Below are 23,736 nucleotides of genomic sequence, written 5' to 3' on the forward strand. Positions count from 1 at the left end.
GCACCAGATATCCTTCACGGAATATTCTTGGGCGGTCCTTTTTGTTATGTGCTCGGATCATTCATTTCTGATAGATTTGACCAAGACGAATGGCTTTCAATCTTTTTTCATCTATCAGGTTCAGTTGATCATATCTGGATTGCACCCATTCTGCATCATCCAATTTGACATCTGTCAAGACCCGGAGTTACAAAATCTCTACTTCAATAGGTAGCACTGCTTCCATTCCATAAGCTAGTGAAAATGGAGTTACCCCAGTCGAGGTTCGTACCAAGGTTCGGTAAGCGAACAAAGCAAAAGGAAACTTCTCATGCCAGTCTTTGTAAGTCTCGGTAGTTTTCTCCACTATCTTCTTAATGTATTTGTTTGTTGCTTCTACTGCTTCGTTCATCTTTGGTATGTAAGCAGTAGAATTGTGATGCTTTATGTTGAACTGTTCACAAGCAACATCCATCATCTTGTTGTTCAAGTTTGTAGCATTATCGGTAATGATCATTTCAGGTAGACCATACCGACATATGATCTTTTTTTTTCAAAAACTTGTAAATAGTGGACAGAGTAACACTAGCATAAGATGCAGCTTCTACCCATTTTGTGAAGTAATCGATGGCTACAAGGATAAATCAGTGACCATTTGAAGCCTTCAGATGTATTTGCCCGATAACATCTATGCCCCACACAGAGAAAGGCTATGGTGATGTCATCACATGAAGTGGATGAGGTGGAACATTTATTTTATCTCCATAAATCTGACATTTATGACATCTTCTACCATAGTTGATGCAATCAGTCTCCAGTGTGGACCAAAAATAACAGCATCTCATTATTTGCCTCGACATCATATGTCCATTTGCATGTATTTCGCAAACCCCATCATGTACTTCTTCCACAATCATCTTTGATTCTTCAACATTCGACGCACCTTAACAAAACTTGATTATGACTTTTCTTGTACAAGACCTCCCCGTCAAGGACATATCTAGATGTCATCCTTCTAATGGTTCTTTTATCGGTTTCAGTGGCTTCTTCTGGATAACTTTGATGCTTGATATATTGCAGAATGTCATAGTACCAAGGCTTAGTGTCTTTCACTTCTTCAATTTGGTAGCAATGAGTCAGGTACTCATATGACTGCATGTCAATTGGCATCATTTCAGACTCTCTGCCAGCCTTGAATGCGGTTACCAAGGTAGCTAAAGCATCAGCCATTTGATTTTCTTCACTAGGCACATAGTGGAATGTGACTTCATCAAACTCTTCGAGCAAATCCATTACTAGTTTCCAGTATTCTACCAGCTTTATATCTCTGGTTTCCCATTCTCCACGGAGCTGATAGATTACTAAGGCTGAGTCTTCGTATACCCGCAAGGTCTTTATATTTTGCCCAAGTGCAGCTCGAATTCCCAAGACACAAGCTTCGTATTCTGCCATGTTATTGGTGCAATCAAAGTTCAGTCTGCTGGTAAATGGATAGTGATTCCCTTCTGGAGAGATCAGGATTGCCCCGATGCCATGTCCTAATGCATTTTATGCACCATCGAAATGCATTCTCCAGGAACTGTCTGTTGAAGTACTTGTCTCTTCTAAGGATATAGCCATCAAGTCTTCGTCTGGGAAATCAAAGTCCAATGGCTCGTAATTCTCATCGGTTCTATTTGCCAAGAACTCCAATATAGCACTTCCTTTGATTGTTTTATAGCTCATGTACTCGATGACAAATTCAACAAGAGCAGCTGCCATCGGGCTAACCTTCTAGATAGAGTAGGTACATCCATCATGTACTTTAGAGGATCTAACTTGGAGATCAGCCAAGTGGTATGATACAACATATATTGTCGGAGTCTTTTTGTAGCTCAGACTAGACCACAACAAACCTTCTCGATAGGAGGATATCTAACCTCGCAATCGGTGAACTTCTTGCTCAGATAATATATTGCTCTTTCTTTTCTTCCAGATTCGTCATGTTGACCCAGGATACACCCCATTGAATTCTCGAATATGAAGAGATACAAAAATAGAGGCTTGCCCGAGATAGGGGACATCAAGATAGGGGTGTGAGACAAATACTCATTTACTTTCTCGAATGCAATTTGGCAGCTTTCATCCCAAATTCCAGAGTTGTTCTTTCGGAGAAGTCGGAAGATTGGGTCACATTTGTCTGTTAATTGAGATATGAATCGCACTATGTTGTTTAATCTGCCCAGAAAACCTCGAACCTCTTTTTATGTTCATAGTGGAGGTAGATTCTGGATAGCCTTAACTTTATCAGGACCAACCTCAATGCATTTCCTGTTGACTACAAAGCCTAACAGCTTCCCGAATGTTATCCCGAATGTGCACTTGCTAGGGTTCAATCGCAGCTGGAACTTCCTTAATCTCTGGAAGAGCTTTCTCAGGTTTTCGACATGTTCATTCTCGGTTTGTGCATTCACAATCATGTCGTCGATGTAAACCTCGATTTCTTTGTGTATCATGTCGTGGAACAAGGTTACCATAGCTCTCTGATATATTGCCCCAGCATTCTTCAGTCCAAAGGGCATCACCTTATAGAAAAATATTTCCCATATTGTGACAAATATGGTCTTCTCTATGTCTTCAGGATGCATCTTGATCTGGTTATATCCCGAGAATCTATCCATGAAAGAAAAGAAAGCATTCTCGGCTGTATTGTTTACCAACGTGTCAATGTGAGGCATAGGGAAGTTGTCTTTGGGACTTGCCTTGTTAAGGTCCCGGTAATTGACACACATGCGTACTTTCTCGTCTTTCTTCGAAACAGACACTATGTTGGTTACCCACTCCGGATACTTGGCCACTTGAAGAAAACCAGCATCAAATTGCTTATTGACCTCTTCTTTGATCTTAAGGAGCATTTTTGGTCGCATTCTCCTTAGCTTTTGCTGCACGGGTTTGTATTCCGGCTTGATTGGCAGTTTGTGGACTATTATATATGTGTCTAACCCCGACATATCTTGGTACGACCAAGCGAACACATCTTTGTAGTCTTGAAGCAAGGCCATCAAGTTTTGTCTTGCTTCAGCTGAAATAGTTGTGTCGGTTTTAACCTCCTTTATGTCATCTTTAGTGCTCAGATTCAAGACTTCGATGGTCTACTCATGTGGCAGTCTTTGTTTCTCTTCTCTTTTTACAATTCTCAACAATTCGGTTGGCAAGTTGCACTCCTCTTCATTGTCGCATTCATCGAATTCCTTGAGATAAATGGTCGATTCAAAATCCACCTCCGGATCAGAATCATCAGTGTCTATATTATCGCCATCTAGGGACCTGAAAGAAGATAGAAACGTGTATGTGTGAGAGGAAAATATCCCACACGAAACAATCAAGAATTAAATTCGAAAGAAAATGGAAATGAAGTACTGAAATGAAGAAGATAGACAATGAATTCAAAAAGAAATAAAAGAAAATTTGTTTGCCATGGAAAGAGAAAAAAATGCGTCTTTTATTGAAATTAAACAAAATATTTATTCACCCTTACAAAAGATCACCTATTGCCCCGAGTATAGGAAAATAGGGATAGTTCGAAGATTACTCTGAAAGGTTCTTATAAACCACAGGTAATTCTTCCACTGACCAGCTACTAGGCACGAACCCAGGTGGCAGAGGGCATATCTCAGATCTATCTTCGTTTTCAATATCTTCTGTGGTCACGACATTGATGCTCAGATCTTCCAGAGCCGCTTATAAATCAGATGAGGTGGTTTTAAAAACATAATCACCTAACTTGAATGTATGGTAAAGAGGTGGGAATACCATGGGTTCCCATTGAAATTCACCTCCAGTTAGCCTGACTAGTATTCTTTCTCGGTTCTTCTGGACTTCCTTTCTCTTTTCATGGTAACTGGGCTGAAAACCGAGCCTAAATTGGTCTAATTTTGAAATGGGAAGGACTGGACTAATCCTTCCTTATAGATGTTTCCCAAACCCTTTTTCGGTCTCGACACTTCAGCCCAGGGTTTGCTTGATCTTCATCTTTGTGTACTTGGAGAGTTGGGTCTAGGAATCTTCTTTTCTTCTGCCACGAATGTGGAATTCACTAAATCCAAGGAGCAGAAAGAGCATTTCATCACTTCTTCATCTATTTCAATGTATGGGGCCTCCGTGGTCACACTCGCTACGATATCTTCCTCAGTATTAATAATGATTAAGGCCCCGTCAATAACAAATTTGACCTTTTGATACAGCGTGGATGGTACTGCACCAGCTTGATAAATCCATGGTTTTCCCAAAAGATAGTTATAGGAATACATGATAACCATCACTAGAAATTCAACATTGTAGGTGGTTGGTCCAATGGTTAGCGGCACCTTGATCTTGCCAATTACCTCTATTTTGGTCCCATCAAATGCTCGGACCACATTCTAGCAGGTTCTCATATGTGAGGTATATATTGGCAGCCTCTTCAATGTAACTAAATACATTGCGTTCATAGCTGAGCTGTTGTCGATTAAGACACTTGGTAAAGCGTGCCCCTTGTAATACGTAGTGATGTGTAATGCCTTTGTTCAGCCTCTTCCTCCGGATGGAATCTCATTATCTGAGAATGAGATGATATTATCAGCTTGAATATTGTTCACCATTCGATCCATCTTGCTGAGTGGTATGTTTTGTGTCACAAACGTTTGATTCAAGACTTTCAATAGTGTCTCCTGATGTGCCTCTGAGTTTAACAAAAGTGCCAACATTGAAGTACCCATCGACAAATTGTGGAGCTATTCTATGATGTTGTACTCTCTATGTTCTAATAACTTGAGGAACTCTTTAGCTTCTTCCTCTTTTATAGGTTCGTTGACGGCTAGCACATCTTCTTTGAAGGGCTTAAGTGGTCAATGCCCCACTTTGTTAACACATTCTTTGGAAGTACTCACCTGACATTCATACTTCCATGGTACTCATCGACTGTTCTTGTATTGAAAAGGACGAGGTGCTATGATCACCACCTTGGCTTGTGTTGTTGTTGTCATCTTTGTCTTAGGGGTAATTATTAAGGGACTACCCCTGCCGCATTTCATGTCTGATGATTCTCCGGTAGTGCAAACAGCTTTCAGGGAATCCTGGACTTCTTCGTAAAATTCCAGTTCTTTCCTGTCCATCATGAGCTGGACTAATGATCTGAATTCATGGCACTCTTGGACTCCATGCCCTTCTTCATTATGGTAACAGCAATGGTTACCATCTTCAATCCTCGTTGCATATGACTGGGGTGCAAGAAGTCCCACATTTACCATTTGGCTCCAAACCCAAGCCAAAGGAGCTTTAACTTCCGAAACACAAGTTTTGATTCTCCTGCTTTTCTCGATGGTGACTGTATTGATTTCAGTATCTGGATGATTAAGCAAGGGATTTTGGGAGACGTTCGGTGCTTCGGAGTTGAAATGGATCCAATTTTTGTTACGCATTAGTTGTATAAGCCTTTTGAATGCGAGACAATTTTCGATTGAATGCCCGTGCACACCGCCATGATATTCGCAGTGGGCGTTCTCGTCAAACCATATCGGATAGGGGGTTTTATTGGATCCATAGGGTAGGGTGACACCGCATGTGTGTCAAAAAGCTGCTGGTACAACTCTTTGTATGTCATGGGAATGAGATCGAACTGCTCCCTTTCCTTTTCCTTCCTTGGTTCTCTCTGAGCTTGGTTAGAAGTATCGGATGGTATAGCTGTAGTTGTTTTTGAACTTGAGATCGTGACACCTTTGTTGGCGTTGTAAGAGTTGACATTGTTGATCTCTCGTTCTTTGTTCTTCATAGGAGGCTTTTTACTGGAATCCCCTCCCTTAATGTTTCCTTGTTTTATAGTTAGTTCGACAATCTCACCAGTCATAACCAGCCAAGGGTGGATGAACTTGTACAGATAAATCCCTCCATCTTTGTCCATACTTGGCTAAGTCTTTCCATGTCTTGATATGAGTTTGGCTGAGCTGGTTGTACCACCGGATAACTGAACCGGACAGGCTCTCCTGAAAGCAGTGGATCAGAATTTGGTCATTTCCCCCATATCCTGTCATCTTCCGACAAAACATAGTGATGTGGGCTGATGAGCAGCTATTCCCATCGAACTTCTCAAACTCAGAGACCTTAAACTTTGGTGGAAGAACCAAATCTGGAACCAGGCTTCGCTCCATTGCGTCCACTCCATAATAATCATGGTCCCCTTAGACCACTTCATCTGATCTTCTAACATCATGATCTTCTCTTCCATCTTCTTTGCCTTATCCTCCTCATCAAATCTGGGATATTGTAATCGTCTAGATGGTTGTCAAGATTGGTGGTAGAAGTCTGCCTCTTTGTAACAGATGTGTCCTTTCCTTTTGTCGCAGATAAGTCCCCTTGTGATTCGGGTAAGATCCCTGGTGAAATAACCACCTGCGGGATTAGTGGTATAGTTGCCCCTTCAGATGAGCCTACCCCTAGTCTACTGGGCTATTGTAAACCTGATAACTTAGCCACAATTTGATCGACCAAAGACTCCTGGTTTTTCTTGATAGATTCCATGGTACTCTGACTATTCTGAGCCATTTTATCTTTCATCTCTTTTTGCAATCTTGTCATGTTCTCTTTGATCTTTTCAATTCTGGCCTCCATTTGTTTCTTTTTTGTTCGAGTGTTGTGAGGGTGATGCGTGTCTTGAGCTTGTGGAGGTAAGCTTGGTGTTTGAGACATGTTTTGTTAGTTAATACGAATGTAAAAACATGGAAAAATATAAAAATAAACATGAAATATAAAATACAAAGTATGCAATGTATGATGTATGCAATTTGGAGGCATTGATCCAGAAAAGTGTTCATTATTATAAATAATCCTTATTTAGACAAAAATATTTTATCTTTTAAGAGACATAAAAACAATCAAAGGTACATCTGGACTAAATCCTCTAGACCCCGAATAGCTTCTAGTATGTTGACAAGTTTTCTGCCTTCATCTGTCACTGGTTGAATGCCTTGTCGAACCACTTCAGTTTCTCTTGCTAGGCTATGAAGATAACGGGCTACCTTCTATACTTGATCCAGGAAATCTTGAATGACTGCGTCTCTGGCCTTCACCCTTTGTTGTGCTTGCTCCCAACGAAAACGCCACTGTAAACCTCCATCGGAGGGCACTATTTGAAGATCGTTCGCTTGCTTCTTGAACCTATCTACAATAGCCTCTAACTCAGCTATTGTCTTGTCATTTCTCTCATGTTGTTGCTCTTGATCAGCCACCCAGATTCTCAAGTGTTGGTTTTGATGTTGACTATCTACAAAGCGCCTCTGAGCAGTCTTTAGATGTTCCTTCCAAGCTCTTTCATCAGACCCCTCAAACTTTCTTTTCAGGATTTGAGCTTCATCTTTCCAATATTCAGAGGTCACTTTCAACTTGGAGTTATCATTGACTTTATCTTGATACCCCTTTCTCAAGTCTTCGAGCTTAAAACGAAGTCTTTTATGTTCTCTTTCCAGTTTGTCTGCTCGATCTTTCTGAGAGTCGGCATATAGCTTCCACTGATAGCGCTCAGCTTAAAGTTCTTTTACCCTCTGCTTCAGCTCGTTATTCACAGCTTCAAACTCTGTCTTGGCTATCTCAAGTTCAGAAAGGACAGGCCTGAGATGTTCCTCCATGGTCTGGGTGTCCTCACAGTCTGGCATCGGGATATTGTCATTTCTTATCAATCTTCGCCACTCCACATAATCCAGAGTAAGCATGTTTCTGGCAGCTACAACATCCATCCGGAATACTTTCTTCAATAAATCGGTTGCTTCCTTGATCATCTTCTTATAGCTGTCACCGTGATACCCAAACTCTGATCTAGCTAGTCCCCATATTGCTGGGACAAACTAACATACCCCATACTGTCTAAGTGCTAACAACGGAGCATACCCAACTGCACCCAAAAGTCCAAGTAAGGTCATAATGTCAGAATCCCCACATCGGAAAAGAAGGTCACTGAGGAACAACCAGGGGGCTCTCCAGACAATATCCCGATCCTGACGATGCGTGAAGACCTTCATCCATTTTTCTTTTGAGGCTCCTTCATGCCATTTTAAAGTAAGGAATTCACCTAAAGGTGAATAAATGGTATTGAATCGGCGATAGGCAACCCCGTTAGTCTTCCAGAAGTAGCTGTGAATCCAGACTTGAATGAGTTGAGCACACCCAATGAACCTTCCTCCGCCAGTTCTTCTGCAATGGTTCAGAGATCGAAATGTTTCGGCTAAAATGATCGGTTCTGGGTTGACTCACTTCGAAAGTTGTTCAAACAGCTCTACCACAGTAGCATCAATGTATCCCAAAGTCTTCGGAAATATAATCAGACCATACAAACCCAGAGCAAACAGGTCTATTGCCTTCCACTCATCGGGATGGTTCTTCATCAGTTGCTTGATATGAAGCCAAGCAATTCCTTCCACACTGCCTTTACATCGAGCCCGGTCACTTACTCATTTTTCGTCAACCCTGGTAACCTTGGCCAGTGCATTCTTGAAAGGCTGACTTTTGATGTGTTTAATGTAAGCTCACTTTAGTTTGATGCATTCACAGTGCAGCAGTGTAGTGTACTCTTCAATGGTGGGCACCATGTCCTCCCGATTAAAAGTGAACATGAAGTAAAAGTGCAATGTCACCGTACCGTTGGCTAAACTTCTGTTTATGATCATTCTTCCAATTGTCCCAGATGTCTCGAAGCTCTTGTACATCATTATGCTTCAGGCTGATAGGGGAGTAGCTAACCAGCTATGACACATAGCTTCCTTGAAGACTATCTCCATTTTCCTTCTGGGTCTTCTCGGACTATAGTCGTACCTCGAGGTTTTCAATCTCTTGTATTACAACACATTTATCCATTAATTCAGATTATTTTATGTGTAATAAATATTATTTTAGGGATCAATGGCCTCTTGTTATGATGTAAATGCTAAAGAACAAACACAAAGGCAAAAAGTTAGTAAAATAAAAAATGATAAAATAAAATAAATAAATGATGAAAAAAAGACAAACAAATAGCAAGGTTAGGGTAAAAACATCCTAGGTTTAGGGATGTGGTTTCGGGGTAGGGTTTAATTCTCCATAGTCTCCCGGTTTAGGTTCTAAAAAACGGTACCCGAGTTCTCCTTGCTGGCGCCCCCTTGGGCTTACCAGACTCTTAATCCTAAACCCATCACAGGCTTGTGTGGACTAAGTTAAACTCGAGAGGACATATTCCCTTATGTCTATGCGGTGAATAAATTCACACGAAGAGATAAGGTATATGAATCCAGAAGGCTACTTGCAAGGCATGTACGGTGAATAAATTCACACGAAGGCGTCGCTTTCACCCCCACTTAAATAGGGTTCAGAGCTCGGGTTTAGAGCCTTAAGTGAAAAACAAGCTTTGAAGGAAGAAATCATTAGAAAACGATTAGTACAACTATTTACTTGAAAAATATAATCAAAAGTAAGCAATAAGGATCGAAATGTTACCTTAAAAAAAGTAAGCAATAAGGATCGAAATGTTACATTGAAATTTAATCTTACCCTTTTCGTTAAAAAGACAACTAGAAATTACCTTAGCCTGACTCACTTACATGTCCCCAGCGGAGTCGCCAAGCTGTCGGAACCGCCTTTCTGTTGGGCCCAAAATTGGGCTTCGACTTCGGAAAATGGATTAGGAGTCACCACCGATAATTTATTTTATTAAAAATGGGTTGATCGGATACTTTATTTCTTATATGATCTGCGTCTTACCAGTGATATGTTGGATTCGGGAGTCGGTTACAGTCAATGAAGGCTTAGCACCCTTGAACTGTCCTTTCGGTACTATATAATTTCCAGTTGTCATCAAGTACGAAAATTGTAAGTTTAACGTAAAAGGTAAAATAACGATCCAAAATTACTTACCTTGGATTGATTTGAAAATATCCTTAAAAAGTCGAAAGATGTTCGACTTATAGTGAAATACAAGATCGAATTAGGAGAAAAAAACATGTAAATATGAGAACGGACAAAACAGCAAAGAAAACAATAACGTAAGTAGACATAAAAATAAGACAGAATAAATAAAATGGTAATATGAGTGAATATTTAACAAAGAGGAAAAAAATAATAAAAATAAAAACAGAGAGAAGACAAAATAAAAAAGAAGAATAAAATAGATGATATATATATATACATATATAAATATTAGAAAAAAACAAATAAAAATAATAATAATATATATGTATAAATGAGTAGAATAAAAAGAAGATAATAATAATGGTAATATATATATATATATATATATATATATATATATATATATATATATATATATATATATATATATATATATATATATATATAAATAAATAAAATAAAAGATAAAATATATATAATAATAATTTATAAAAAAGTAATAAAATAAAAATAGACAAATAAAATGATATATATATAATAATAATAATAATAATAATATTGAAAATAATAATAATAATGGTTAAAAAATAAATAGAAATAAAAAATGGTAAAATAATCGTATGGGACCAAATTGAAATAAAACCCAGATCGGGGGTCAAATTCAGAGGAAAATCGGGTTCAAATTCGATTTAGAGGGGTCAAAATAGAATTGTTTTAAAATCCAAGAGACCAAAATCGAGGTTTACCCCTTAATGTGCAGAAACACGCGGATCCTTCACTGGTCAGGGTCAACACGCAGGTCACCAACTTGATCCATAGGCCGAGTATAAAATCAAAAAAAAAATTCTAAAAGGCTCATTTCTCTCTTCTCCAAGTCGAGCCGCCCATTTGAATTTGCTCTCAAGTGTTCTTCCAAATGAAGAAAAAAAGTTTAGTTTTCCAGAAACCGGCGGTTGTACCGCGCCGCCTCGCCGTCGCCGTTGATCGACGTCGGTCGCCGATCATCGACGGCAAAATCAAAAAAACTTTCATTTTTTTAAAGTTCTCTGTGCCCTCGTTATGAAAATCTCAATAGTTTCCTCAAAAATCAAGCCTCGGGGGGTAGATCTAAGGTTGAAGGTTTCGAAAAAAAAACCATTATGTCGCCCATGTTCATCGGTGTAAACCCATTTTTCCTTTGTACTTTTGACTCAAAAACAAGACGAAAACAAATGAAAGCCACATGCAAGTCGAAACGAATCAAAGGTAAAAAGAAATTAAACCTTTTATTTCTTCTGCTGTCGAACGATTACAAGACTCGTTTTCCTTTCGAATACTCCTGCTTTTCTTGTATTTTTTTTTGTAATATGCTCTCCGTGAAAATCGTGTGTGAGTGTTGATTTAGTTATAGTACACATAATGCTACTTTTAGAGGTTGAATCCAAGTAAAATGATAACGTCGTGGTTGTTGTTTGTTGGTCGAGATTCTTGCGTCGGATGGTTCGGAGGGTTGAAGCCTGTTGGTTGGAGTCCCATATGTTCACGATCGTGGCTTGTTGTCTAGAAGCACGGGGGAGAGGCGTACGAGCTGAGGTGTCCTCGGGTAAGCAGCGCTGGATGAGATTAAGAGAGGGTACGCAATGCTAGGGTTTTTGAAAACCCTGAGTTTACACTGGGTCACGTGTTGGGTCTGGTCACATGGGTAGCCTGTATGTAATGGGTAACGAGATTTGGGCCTCAAACATAACCTTGGACCTGTAACATGTTAATGAAAAACGATTAATACAAATACTTACATTATATAATATAATTTACAATGTAAATACATTATATAACATAATAAAATTTTATGGACGAAATTAAGTGTATTCAGTACCATAACAAAATTCATATATAAAATTAAAACAAAAGAAATTATATGATATTAAAAAATCAGATATAATTCATATATCATATATAATATTAAAAATATATATAATTTAAAATATTTTTTGGCAGCATGGTCTCTCCCATAATAAACGTAGTTCCCTCGTTGATTATTTTAAGATATAAAATAAAATAAAAGTTTGATAGAGGTAGAAAGAAGAATTTGCGGCAAATTAAATAATTAAATAAATTAATGTATATACTAAACGACACATCCAATTATTTCAGCAACATGAAGTCAACCTATTGGTTCTATCATTGGATCTCATCAATAAGTATATAATAAATTTATTATTAATAATAATAATTAATAATAATAAATCCCAGTTGGGTTAATATTTTGACTTTTCTTCCTTAAAAAATTATGAGAAAAAAATATTCTCAATTTCCAATTAAGCAGCAGCAAGTGTGAGTGCAAGCTCACAGCCCACGCTGGGGAAAATAATAAATGATAATTATTGACATTTTTCTAGGGCAAAATGGTTGGCATTTGAAAGGAATAATAAACAATTATTTCATAATTAATTTTGTAATAATATAATTCGATCGAATCTTAACTCGATTTAAATTATTTTGTTTATAATATTTAAGAAGTCGTAAAATTCAGGATAGAGTACACAAATGATTCCCAAGTATCGTAACTTTTAAGTTATATATATACGGATTGATAATCATTTTATAACTTTTAATAGTTAAGAGACTTAATAAAATAATATTCTATAGTCGGAGACTATTGGTGTACTTTACCCTGAAATTTAACACGTTAAACCAAATAATAATTTTGGATTTGGATATTAGAGGATGATAAATGATTTTAGAAATTGTATTTTTTAGAAAATGTATAAACATAATCATAAGATGAATTTTACTAGTCATGTATATAAAAAATTTAAAACTAAATTATCTAGCACGAGGAGATTAAGTATGATCATGGGTCAGATAGAGTTGGGTTTTTGTCCATCTGAATTCGAATCGAGTATAACATGTCCCCACCAATCGCTTGATTCGACCTGAGTTTAGGGAAACTCCACCCGACCCAAAATTTGATACAATTTTAAGGTAAAGACTCATACCCAACTTCACTCGATACAATTAATACATATTCTTATTTTTATTAGAAAATTAGGGACTTAACTAAAAAGAGAAACATGAATATTAACATTTTCAATATGAATATTAACATTTTCAAGTTACGTTATATATTTTTACCTAAACATGAACTCAACCCGATATTTTCTTAAAAAAAGTCGACCCAACTTAAATCCAAATTTTCAACAAAAAAAACCTCACTATTATAGGATCGCGTCATGTCAAAACCCATTAAATTCATATTAAATGTCTATTCCTAGATGAGACGATAGTTTTTTAAGTATGAATAGAGTTTAAATTTTGATGTTGAAAATGATGAATATTGAATTTATGATCCATCCTCGTAATATATCTCTATAATGTTTTATCTAAATTAATCTATTATAAATAATTAAAAATAAATAAATAGAACTACATCATAAAAGAATAATATAAACACTAGTGAATTAATAGATTATAAATAATTAAAAAATAAATACAATTACAGCATAAAAGAATAATATATAAACACTAGTGAATTAATTTACCATCTAGAGGGACAAATAAGACATGCATGACGTGCTTATTTTTAGCCCTATAGTGCTTCGAAAAGACTTTAATTTTATTTTATGGGTTTGGGTCAAAAATAAAACACTTGTTAATTATTGTTTAATTAAATTGAAAGCACAAAAAGTGGAACAATTAGGGACACTAAGAGTTTCCCTTTCCAATGCCAACTTATCCACAAGTTGTTCTTTGTTTATAATGTGGTCCTTTGACCAATGTTTTTCGTTGTTAAATGTTATAATACTGATGTGGCAGTTCACGGTATTGATGTGACGGTCTATTGAGGTTGATAACATGGCAGATGAGCTAAATTGGTATCTCAAACATAATAGTTGGATTGCCACATTAGTACATTGGACCGCCACATCAGTACCGTAAACTACCACGTCAACACCGTAACAGTCAAACGATGAAAAACGTTAATAAAAGACCACTTTGGGTTTGTTTTTTTTTTTTTGAGTTGTGGGCCGCATTAAGAAAAACAAATAATATTGGGGCCACATTGGTTTTTCAAAAGTACATGGACTTCTTATGTCTTTTAGCCCCAAAAATTTTATTTTAACTACGGTAGACACTCGCAAGGAAAAATTCAGTGAAGAAAACTTAATTTCATATGTTTGGTATATTTTCATTTGTAATAATTATATTACGAAAATTTTGGTATTTTATAATTTTTTATTATAAAATATTTTAGAGACCTCATTTTAAAAAATAGCACACGAACTTTCATATCTTTTATGACGGAATTGGTTGAATGTTAGGATTTAAATTCGATACGAGTATTATATTATTACTTAGTATTAGATTCAACTGACTTAAAGAAATTATATAATTTTAATATATTGTATCAACGATATGTCAATCGAATTAAACTTATTCAATAATATATATATATATATATATATATAATTAGGTTTGTATGGTAACGAGGGACGGTCATATTATTTTATGTGGGATAATACGAATCTCTAATAAGTTATATTAGAAATTTAATGAATGCGAAATTAAATCATTAATATAAAATATAAAAACATTTCAATTATATGAGAATTTAAATTTTTCAACAGTCACAATTATTTCTTTCAATACATCTACTTAAAAAATTTGATTTATCAATTTTAAAAAATAATTATGTGAGAAAATAGCTCAATTAATTATACAAAATAAATCTACACACATGCACCTTTATAATTAATTCAAAAGTATATTAAAAGTTGGATTGCCTTTTAAGGAGATTCAACAGTCCGCATTCATTGCATACACAATGACTTAAACTCGATGTCTTTTAAACTTGTTATTATTTAAGTAATATTTTATGTTCGAGTCTTTTTATACGCAAAAAATTTTTGTTGAGAGACTAACCCACCAAAATCAGGTGTGCAATACAGATGGATTCAGATTAGTTAAAGCGAAGTCTTGGAATCGGAAGCGCAACAAAAAATAAATAAAAAAGAAGGCAATAACAAAAGGTCAAATAGATCATGCACTCCTGTTATTTTTTTTGTTATTTTTTTTGTTACGTTTTATTTTTCTTTTTTGTTACGTTTTATTTTTCTTTTGATAGTATATTTATCACCAATTCATTTTACTTAAAAAATATATCCGATAATTAAATAATTACCGATAATAAATTGTTATTTATAAAATAATATGAAAAAATAAATTAAGATTTACATACACTAAAACTCTTTTAGTTTTATACAGATTTTGAACTGTTATAGACGGTTGAGATTAACTTTTTATTTTTTTTCTTCAGTGAAAAATATACTCATATCGCACATCTTGTTTTGGTGAGTGAGTCTCCCAGCGGAGATTTTCTGCATACATAAAACTCGAACTCAGTACCTGCTTAAGCAATATCAAGTAGCTTACTACTTAAACCAAATCGTTGGTTAAATAAATTTATCACATAATTTGTTTTCAGGAGATTTATTTGTTTAAATTTATTCAAACTATTATTTTTTATTAAATTGTATTTTATGTATAAATTTTAATATGTATAATTGAGTTTGAATATAATTATTTATTTGAGTTTGGATTTAGATAATCATTTGGGACTATTGAGTTTAATTTTTAGATAATATATTTGAATATAAATGAATTTAGATTTAAATATTTTTAAAACCAATCATATAAAATTAAAATTTCAAAATAATATATCAAAATATATTTATTGTACTAATATAAAAAAATAAAAATGAAATTATCATCTTTAACTGATACATATCAGTAGAATAAGATAAACATAGCAAGTGGACCGGTGAAGGCATGATGGAAGGGTATCACTTAATCTATATATGGGTAAATTATACTTTTAGTATCTAAACTATTAGTTTTGGTCTATTTTAGTACTTAAAATTTCAATTTTTTCAAGATCATACCTAAGTTTAGTTTTTGTTTCATTTTAGTACCCAAATTAAAAACTTCAGTTGTTGTTTCATTTTAGTACATCGTTCAAAATTTATCGTTAAGTTTTGAAAAATTGAAAGTTTAGGTACTAAAATAAGCAAAAAATGATAGTTTAGGTACTAAACGCGTTAAGTTTTTAATGGTGGGGTATTAAAATGAAGTAAACACTAAACGTTAGGTATGCTTTTGAAAAAATTGAAAGTTTAGATACTAAAATGGATCAAAACTGATAGTTTATGTTCTAAATGTGTAATTTACCCATTATATATAGAAAAATCATAAAAATATAATATTTATGATTAACTAATAATTAATAATATTAATAATTAATATATTATAATTATAATTATAATTATAATTAATTTAAATAATATTATCTTATAATTTTAATTATGTGATATTGAAAAATCAAAATTTATAGATAATAGAATACAACTTCAATGGATAAAATTTATTAAAATCAGATAACTCTAATTACATAATTGGGTAAATTGGTGATTGAACTTTACTCTTTCTCTCCTATTTTACTCATTGTACTTTAAATCTTTTCAATTTCCTCACCGACTTAATACATTGAGTTTTTTTGTCACTCGTTCTTTAAATAATTAACGACATTAAAATGAGTTATATATATGCAAAACGATGTCGTTTGGGTGAAATTTTTATTTTTCTAAAATGACATTATTTTTAATGTCGTTAATTATTTAACGAAGAGGGACCAAAATAGGAGAGAAAATAAAATTCAGTGATAAAAAAACCCAATATATTAAATTCAATGAGGAATTGAAAACTTTTAAAGTTCAGTGATTAAAATAAGAGACAAAGTTCAGTGATGAAATTTGTAATATATCCTATAATATAAATAATATTTTTATTATAATTATAACAAGTTTAAATAAGGAAGTCTTTAATTAAAATATATCATTATATTAATTAAAATAGAATTATACAAAGTCTCAGCTTCTCTGTTGAAGTGTATATAAAATGCTTAGCCTTTCAGTTTTACGAAGCACATTCGAAATCTCTCTCTCTTTTATTTTCTGTTTGTTTCTCGGGAATCTGAAAGTCTCATTTATTTCATAATTCTTGTGAATCTGAAATCTATCTCTCTCTCTCTTTTTACTTGAAGTACTCTTTTCTCTGAGCCGCCGTTGACGGTGGTAGTGATCGCCGTGCAGACTTAAACATGGCCAGCAGTAAAGGAATCAGCCTTGAAGAGATCAGGAACGAGACTGTTGATCTGGTGAAATTCTATTCACTTTCTTGTGTTTTTTTTGTTGTCTTCAATGTTTTCTTATATCGACTATTGAAACGAATCGTCTTCTGTAGTTTGTCAACGTGTTTTCTTTTTCCTTATGAGATCTGGAATGGAGATTAGTGGATTTTTCTCGTCACTTTCCCGAGAAATGTTTTTGACTTCGCTATACCGATAAAGAAGGAAACTAGACGAATTTTAGCTGTTACTCTATTTGATAGTCAAAGGCCTCTTTTGTTCGTTATAATCTGAAAAATATAATTCAGTTAAGATTAAAAATGTTATTATATACACATATATTGAAAATAAATATTTTAAATTCATTCAAATTCTAACAAAACTGAAAAACATAATATATTATCTAATTATTGAAGAGTGTATTTATAATTTGAACGGAGATTGATTAGTTGAAAAATAGTTCAAGTTTGCTCTAATAGTTTACGTTGTATTCATATAGTTCTAAATATTATATAATTTATCTATATACTTGTATGATTTTTTGTGTTTTTATTTTCACATTAGCCAAACAAGCACACAAGTAATCTATAAGAAACAAACTGATTTAAAATGTGGAAAACGAGGAGATGACATGACAGTGACGGAGTTGGCTACGTTTTGATCTTTTCCTAGTACTGAATAAAGTGTTTTTCTGTTTGTGCTTTCATTTGAAAGCGAGATGTTTGTTTTATTATTTTGGAAATTTTAAGGCACTTTACCACTTTTCCCTTTCTCTCTCTTTAGAAATTAAAAAATTCCCATCTCCTTCATTAACGTTAATGGAAATATTGTTTTACTACAAAGATTCAGATTCAATTTATTATGTAGGTAATATATATATATATATATATATAGTTGATAGATAAAAACGTTATGAATAATACTATCTTAGAATTACTTTAAATTATTAAAAAATAATAAAATAAAAAATTGAAATCTAAAGGGCTAGGTTTTCTTGTGAAAATAATATTTTCAAAAATGATTTTTTAATATTATTTGAATGATTCTATGCAATATATATTTCAAAGAACTGTAACAATGAACAACAAGTGGTGATCTAAATGTCATTGAAATTACTTTGTATATAGGAAAAAATCCCGATTGAGGAAGTTTTCGAGCAGCTGAAATGCTCCAGAGAAGGACTGAGTTCAGAAGAAGGAGCCAACAGGCTGCAGATTTTTGGCCCCAACAAGCTAGAAGAGAAAAAGGTTTCATTACTATAGTTACCAATAACACTTGATTTAGTTTGTTTGATATTTGGTAACATTCATTTATGTCCGTAATCACAATAAAAATAACGTTGGATTATATTTTTTAAAACGAACAGGAGAGCAAGATCCTCAAGTTTTTGGGGTTCATGTGGAATCCTCTGTCATGGGTCATGGAAGCTGCTGCAATTATGGCCATTGCTTTGGCTAACGGCGAGGGCAAGCCGCCAGATTGGTAAGATTTTGTCGGTATCGTTTGTTTGTTAGTCATCAACTCTACCATTAGTTTTATTGAAGAAAACAATGCCGGGAATGCAGCTGCTGCACTTATGGCCGGTCTTGCTCCCAAAACTAAGGTAATTATAGTACATTTTCTTCGAAATAAATATGTTGAAATTGAATATAATGATGTAAATGGCTAAGAGATATTGTTATGTTTTTGTTTTTGAATCTAATGAAATTGATCTTGAATTTATACCGTTGTGAAATGAAGGTGCTAAGGGATGGCAAATGGAGTGAGGAAGAAGCAGCAATTCTGGTTCCAGGAGACATCATTAGCATTAAACTGGGAGATATCATCCCGGCTGATGCCTGTCTTCTCGAAGGTGATCCGTTAAAGGTCGATCAATCTGCCTTGACCGGAGAATCACTTCCCGTGACGAAGCACCCTGGGGATGAAGTCTTCTCAGGTTCAACTTGCAAACAGGGTGAAATCGAAGCCGTTGTTATTGCTACTGGTGTGCATACTTTCTTTGGGAAGGCTGCACATCTTGTGGATAGCACGAACCAAGTAGGACACTTCCAAAAGGTGCTCACTGCTATTGGAAACTTCTGTATTTGCTCGATTGCTGTCGGTATGGCGGTTGAGATCATAGTCATGTATCCAATTCAACACCGCAAGTACAGGGATGGAATTGACAATCTCTTGGTTCTTTTGATCGGCGGTATTCCCATTGCTATGCCGACTGTTTTGTCCGTGACCATGGCCATTGGATCCCATAGACTGTCTCAGCAGGGTGCTATCACCAAGCGTATGACCGCAATCGAAGAAATGGCTGGTATGGATGTCCTTTGCAGTGATAAGACAGGAACATTGACGCTCAACAAGCTCAGTGTCGATAAAAATTTGATTGAGGTGTTTGTAAAGGATGCTGATAAGGATCATGTCATGTTGCTTGCTGCAAGGGCTTCTAGAACTGAAAATCAGGATGCAATCGATGCTGCCATTGTTGGAATGCTTGCCGACCCTAAGGAGGTATGTAACAATTTCTTCTCGATTTCGATTCTGTAATCGAGGGGGATTATTTATGTTCAATATGTTGTACATACAGGCAAGAGCTGGTATTCAAGAGGTGCATTTCTTTCCTTTCAATCCTGTGGATAAGAGAACTGCTTTAACTTATATTGATGCCAATGGCAACTGGCATCGAACCAGCAAAGGAGCTCCCGAGCAGGTAACCTTGTTTTCCATCTGTATAAACATTGCATTAATACCATAAATTTACCTTGTTTGTGCCATTTGATCATATTATATCTGTCAACAGATCTTGAACCTTTGCAATGCAAAAGAAGATTTTAAGAAGAAGGTTCATTCGATCATTGATAAGTTTGCCGAGCGTGGGCTTCGTTCATTAGCAGTTGCCAGACAGGTTTTTTATCCAAAACTCATGATCTTCTATTCACTATTATGCTGTCTCAATTTTTTGGAGTACCCTAACCCTTGACAATTTTCCTACACATTCCAGCAAGTGCCTGAAAAATCGAAAGAGAGTGCAGGTACTCCATGGCAATTTGTTGGTTTGTTATCTCTGTTTGATCCTCCAAGGCATGACAGTGCCGAAACCATTCGCCGAGCTCTTCATCTTGGTGTGAATGTCAAGATGATCACTGGTAACTGAATCCTTTAACCAAGTTCATCGTTCGTCGTGGCAGTTTCGTACTTATATTTTCGTACCTTTGTCCAGGTGATCAACTCGCAATTGCAAAGGAGACTGGCCGCAGACTCGGAATGGGAACCAACATGTATCCATCCGCTTCTTTGCTAGACCAAGACAAGGATGCAAACATAGCTTCCATTCCTGTTGAAGAGTTGATTGAGAAGGCCGATGGATTTGCCGGCGTGTTTCCAGGTAACCCTCTTTTGCATCCCGGATATTCGTGAACGGGAATTCCTCATTCGTCTTTCAGGTCTCGAATAACATAACACCTTATGATACTTGCTCTTGCAGAGCACAAATACGAAATTGTGAAGAAATTGTGAACGGGAATTCCTCATTCGTCTTTCAGGTCTCGAATAACATAACACCTTATGATACTTGCTCTTGCAGAGCACAAATACGAAATTGTGAAGAAATTGCAGGAGAGGAAGCACATTTGTGGAATGACCGGAGATGGTGTTAACGATGCTCCTGCTTTAAAAAAGGCGGATATCGGTATTGCGGTCGCGGACGCTACAGATGCTGCACGAAGTGCTTCGGACATTGTTCTTACAGAACCGGGGCTGAGTGTCATTGTCAGTGCAGTGTTAACTAGCAGAGCTATTTTCCAGAGGATGAAGAACTATACTGTAAACTGATCTCCCCTTTAAACATGTTTAATGATTTATATACTATGTTTTGCAATGCATGACCTTCTCGTATTTCACTTTCGCAGATCTATGCAGTCTCGATCACAATCCGTATTGTGGTTTTATAAGATGATTTTATATGAATTAATTATAGATTACGTATCCGAAATTTACTGATACTTTGTTTCTGTTGTTGCAGTTTGGATTTATGTTCATTGCTCTCATCTGGAAGTTCGATTTTTCGCCATTTATGGTTTTGATCATTGCCATTCTAAACGATGGTACATGGATTTATACTTAACTTGCACATGACTCTTCTCGTTTTCCACGGTTTAACCAGCTTGAATTCGAGTATCAACATTGATCAAGTCGAATATTACTCCAGGCACTATCATGACAATATCAAAGGACCGAGTCAAGCCATCTCCCTTACCTGATAGCTGGAAACTGAAAGAAATTTTCGCTACTGGAATCGTGCTCGGAGGCTACTTGGCATTGATGACTGTCATATTCTTCTGGGCCATGCATAAGACCGACTTCTTCCCGGTATGCCGTGCTGAAAATTCGCAGTTCATATTCTCTTTCGATTCAGTTTCATAACAGTTTGGGTCGACAAATGCAGGACAAATTCGGTGTCAGGTCTATAAGGGACTCGGAGCACGAGATGATGGGCGCTTTATACTTACAAGTAAGCATTGTGAGCCAGGCCTTAATCTTCGTGACCAGATCACGTAGCTGGTCGCACGTCGAGCGTCCCGGACTGCTATTGATGACCGCCTTCATCATCGCGCAGCTTGTAAGTACATGTACATTTATCCCGCCACTCATTTCCGAGTCATAAGACATCAAATTGATCGGTTCTTTGTGTTGATCAGGTTGCAACTGTGATTGCTGTATATGCTGATTGGGGATTTGCAAGGATTAAAGGCATTGGCTGGGGATGGGCTGGTGTCATTTGGCTTTACAGTATAGTTTTTTACATTCCATTGGATCTAATGAAGTTCGCTATTCGATATATCTTAAGCGGAAAAGCTTGGCTCAACCTACTCGAAAACAAGGTACACATATCTCAATTTATGCACATCGTTACGTAGTTTTCGTGTTTGCTAATCTGGCCTCGGTAACAGACGGCTTTCACCACCAAGAAAGACTACGGCAAGGAAGAGAGGGAGGCTCAATGGGCGCTTGCTCAAAGAACATTGCACGGTCTTCAACCACCCGAGGCTTCGAATCTCTTCAATGAAAAGAACAGCTATTGCGAGTTATCGGAGATCGCCGAACAGGCCAAGAGAAGAGCCGCGGTTGCAAGGTAAGACATCAACTTACAATGCCGAATCACCTACACTAATAGCTATAAGCCATTCGTTTTACGACACGATTACGCGTTCCCGATATATGTTTTACGACACAATTACGGATTTCCGATGTATGTCTTACAGGCTTCGAGAGCTGCATACGCTCAAAGGGGATGTGGAGTCCGTGGTGAAGCTGAAGGGGCTGGACATTGATACGATCCAGCAGCATTATACGGTCTAGAAAGCCGGAGACCGATACCGGAAAAATGAAGGTCGGCGACCCGATGACATTTACAGAGGACGATGAAGAGAAACGGAGAAAGTAATTTAGTTTCTGAAACGTTCTAACATGTCTGTGGTGTAAATTTCTCGCCGTGTAAATGTTCTATACATAGTTTCTTGTTTGGTGTTTCTTTTAAATTTGGTTAAATATTAGGGACAAGATTTGGATATTCACACTTTTAATATTTAAATTCGAGTATGTTTGCAAAATGGTCCTTTCATCTCTAAATTTATCCGCCATGCAATGTTCCATACACAGTTACTGTATCCATATTCAATTACCGATCTTTTTAGATCAATAATGGAATTATTCGACTTTATATAAGTATATTAAATTTATATATTTTCAAGAATTAATTACATTATATGTCCTCAAATTGTGACTCATTTTAAATTTGTCCCTAAACTTTTCAACATTCTATTCTCATCCCTTAATTGTTACTCTCATTCTAAATTGGTCCCCTAAACTTTTAAACATTCTAAATCCATCCCAAAATTATGACTCCCAGTCTATATATTAGTCTCCAATCTTTTGAATCTAATTTCATCCCCAAACTTTTGGATGATTTTGGGGGAGTTTTTTGTAATGTTCAGAAGGTTAAGGAGTGATTTAGAATGAGGGTTGTAGTTTGGGGATGAATTTGGGATGTTCATTAGTTTGGGAACCAATTTAGAATGACAGTCATAGTGTGGGGATGGAATTAGAATGTTTAAAAGTTTAAGGTCCAGTTTAGAAGAAGGATCATAGTTTGAGAATATATGGTGAAGTTAGCTCTATTTTCAAACCTAAAACCACCTAATCTTAAAAGTCGAATAATCATGTGAATTATTCAATATCCAATTTCAATCAAAATTCTAAACCTAAAACCTTTACCATTTACCAATGAGATTTATTAATATTTATTATTTTATTGGTTAAATTAATTAAATGAACAAATCAAAAATAATATAACTTAAATCATATTAATATTTTTATAATCGATTAGATTATATATTTTTATTTTAAAATTTTGAATCGAATCACCTATTACATTAACCAAGAACTATAATTCAAATTATAGTTACGAGAACTTAATCGGCTATACATTGTACAAAAGATCAATTTAAAATAAGAGTCAAATTATGATGATGAAATTAAAATGTTCAAAAAGGTTGGAGAATAAATTAAAGAGAAAATAACTTCAGTGACTGAAAATGTCTTATAATATACGATTTTAACCAACTTTTTTTTGGATTTGCCAAAATGACCAACAAATTCGCAACGCGAACTCCAATTTCGCAACTCAGTTTCCAATTTCGCAACGTGAATAGTATAATCGT

General features: G+C 35.5%; 1 protein-coding gene across 1 annotated transcript; it reads left to right on the forward strand.

Annotated features, from left to right (window-relative positions):
• The first annotated feature begins 16,921 nt into the window (after positions 1-16,921).
• LOC120129817 (plasma membrane ATPase 4-like) lies at positions 16,922-22,543 on the forward strand. Its single transcript, XM_039147223.1, has 16 exons — positions 16,922-17,056; positions 18,154-18,273; positions 18,393-18,629; positions 18,767-19,528; positions 19,605-19,727; positions 19,818-19,922; positions 20,019-20,163; positions 20,238-20,402; positions 20,601-20,839; positions 20,926-20,958; positions 21,039-21,120; positions 21,225-21,385; positions 21,462-21,635; positions 21,715-21,897; positions 21,967-22,148; positions 22,279-22,543. The coding sequence occupies exons 3-16, from the start codon at positions 18,603-18,605 to the stop codon at positions 22,373-22,375; spliced, it is 2,478 nt and encodes an 825-aa protein (XP_039003154.1). The 5' UTR covers positions 16,922-17,056; positions 18,154-18,273; positions 18,393-18,602; the 3' UTR covers positions 22,376-22,543.
• The last annotated feature ends 1,193 nt before the right edge of the window (positions 22,544-23,736 follow it).

This window comes from Hibiscus syriacus, unplaced genomic scaffold (assembly GCF_006381635.1).
Source record: "Hibiscus syriacus cultivar Baekdansim isolate YM2019G1 unplaced genomic scaffold, ASM638163v2 tig00110503_pilon, whole genome shotgun sequence".
Classification (NCBI taxonomy): domain Eukaryota; kingdom Viridiplantae; phylum Streptophyta; class Magnoliopsida; order Malvales; family Malvaceae; genus Hibiscus; species Hibiscus syriacus.

What these genes read in the sequence shown, in the direction of transcription:
- LOC120129817 (XM_039147223.1), top strand. Translation starts at nt 18,603, where the DNA reads ATGGCCGGTCTTGCTCCCAAAACTAAG. An exon ending in GTCTTGCTCCCAAAACTAAG is followed by an intron (nt 18,630 to 18,766) that starts GTAATTATAGTA and finishes TGTGAAATGAAG; the next exon opens with GTGCTAAGGGATGGCAAATG. An exon ending in TCAACCTACTCGAAAACAAG is followed by an intron (nt 21,898 to 21,966) that starts GTACACATATCT and finishes CCTCGGTAACAG; the next exon opens with ACGGCTTTCACCACCAAGAA.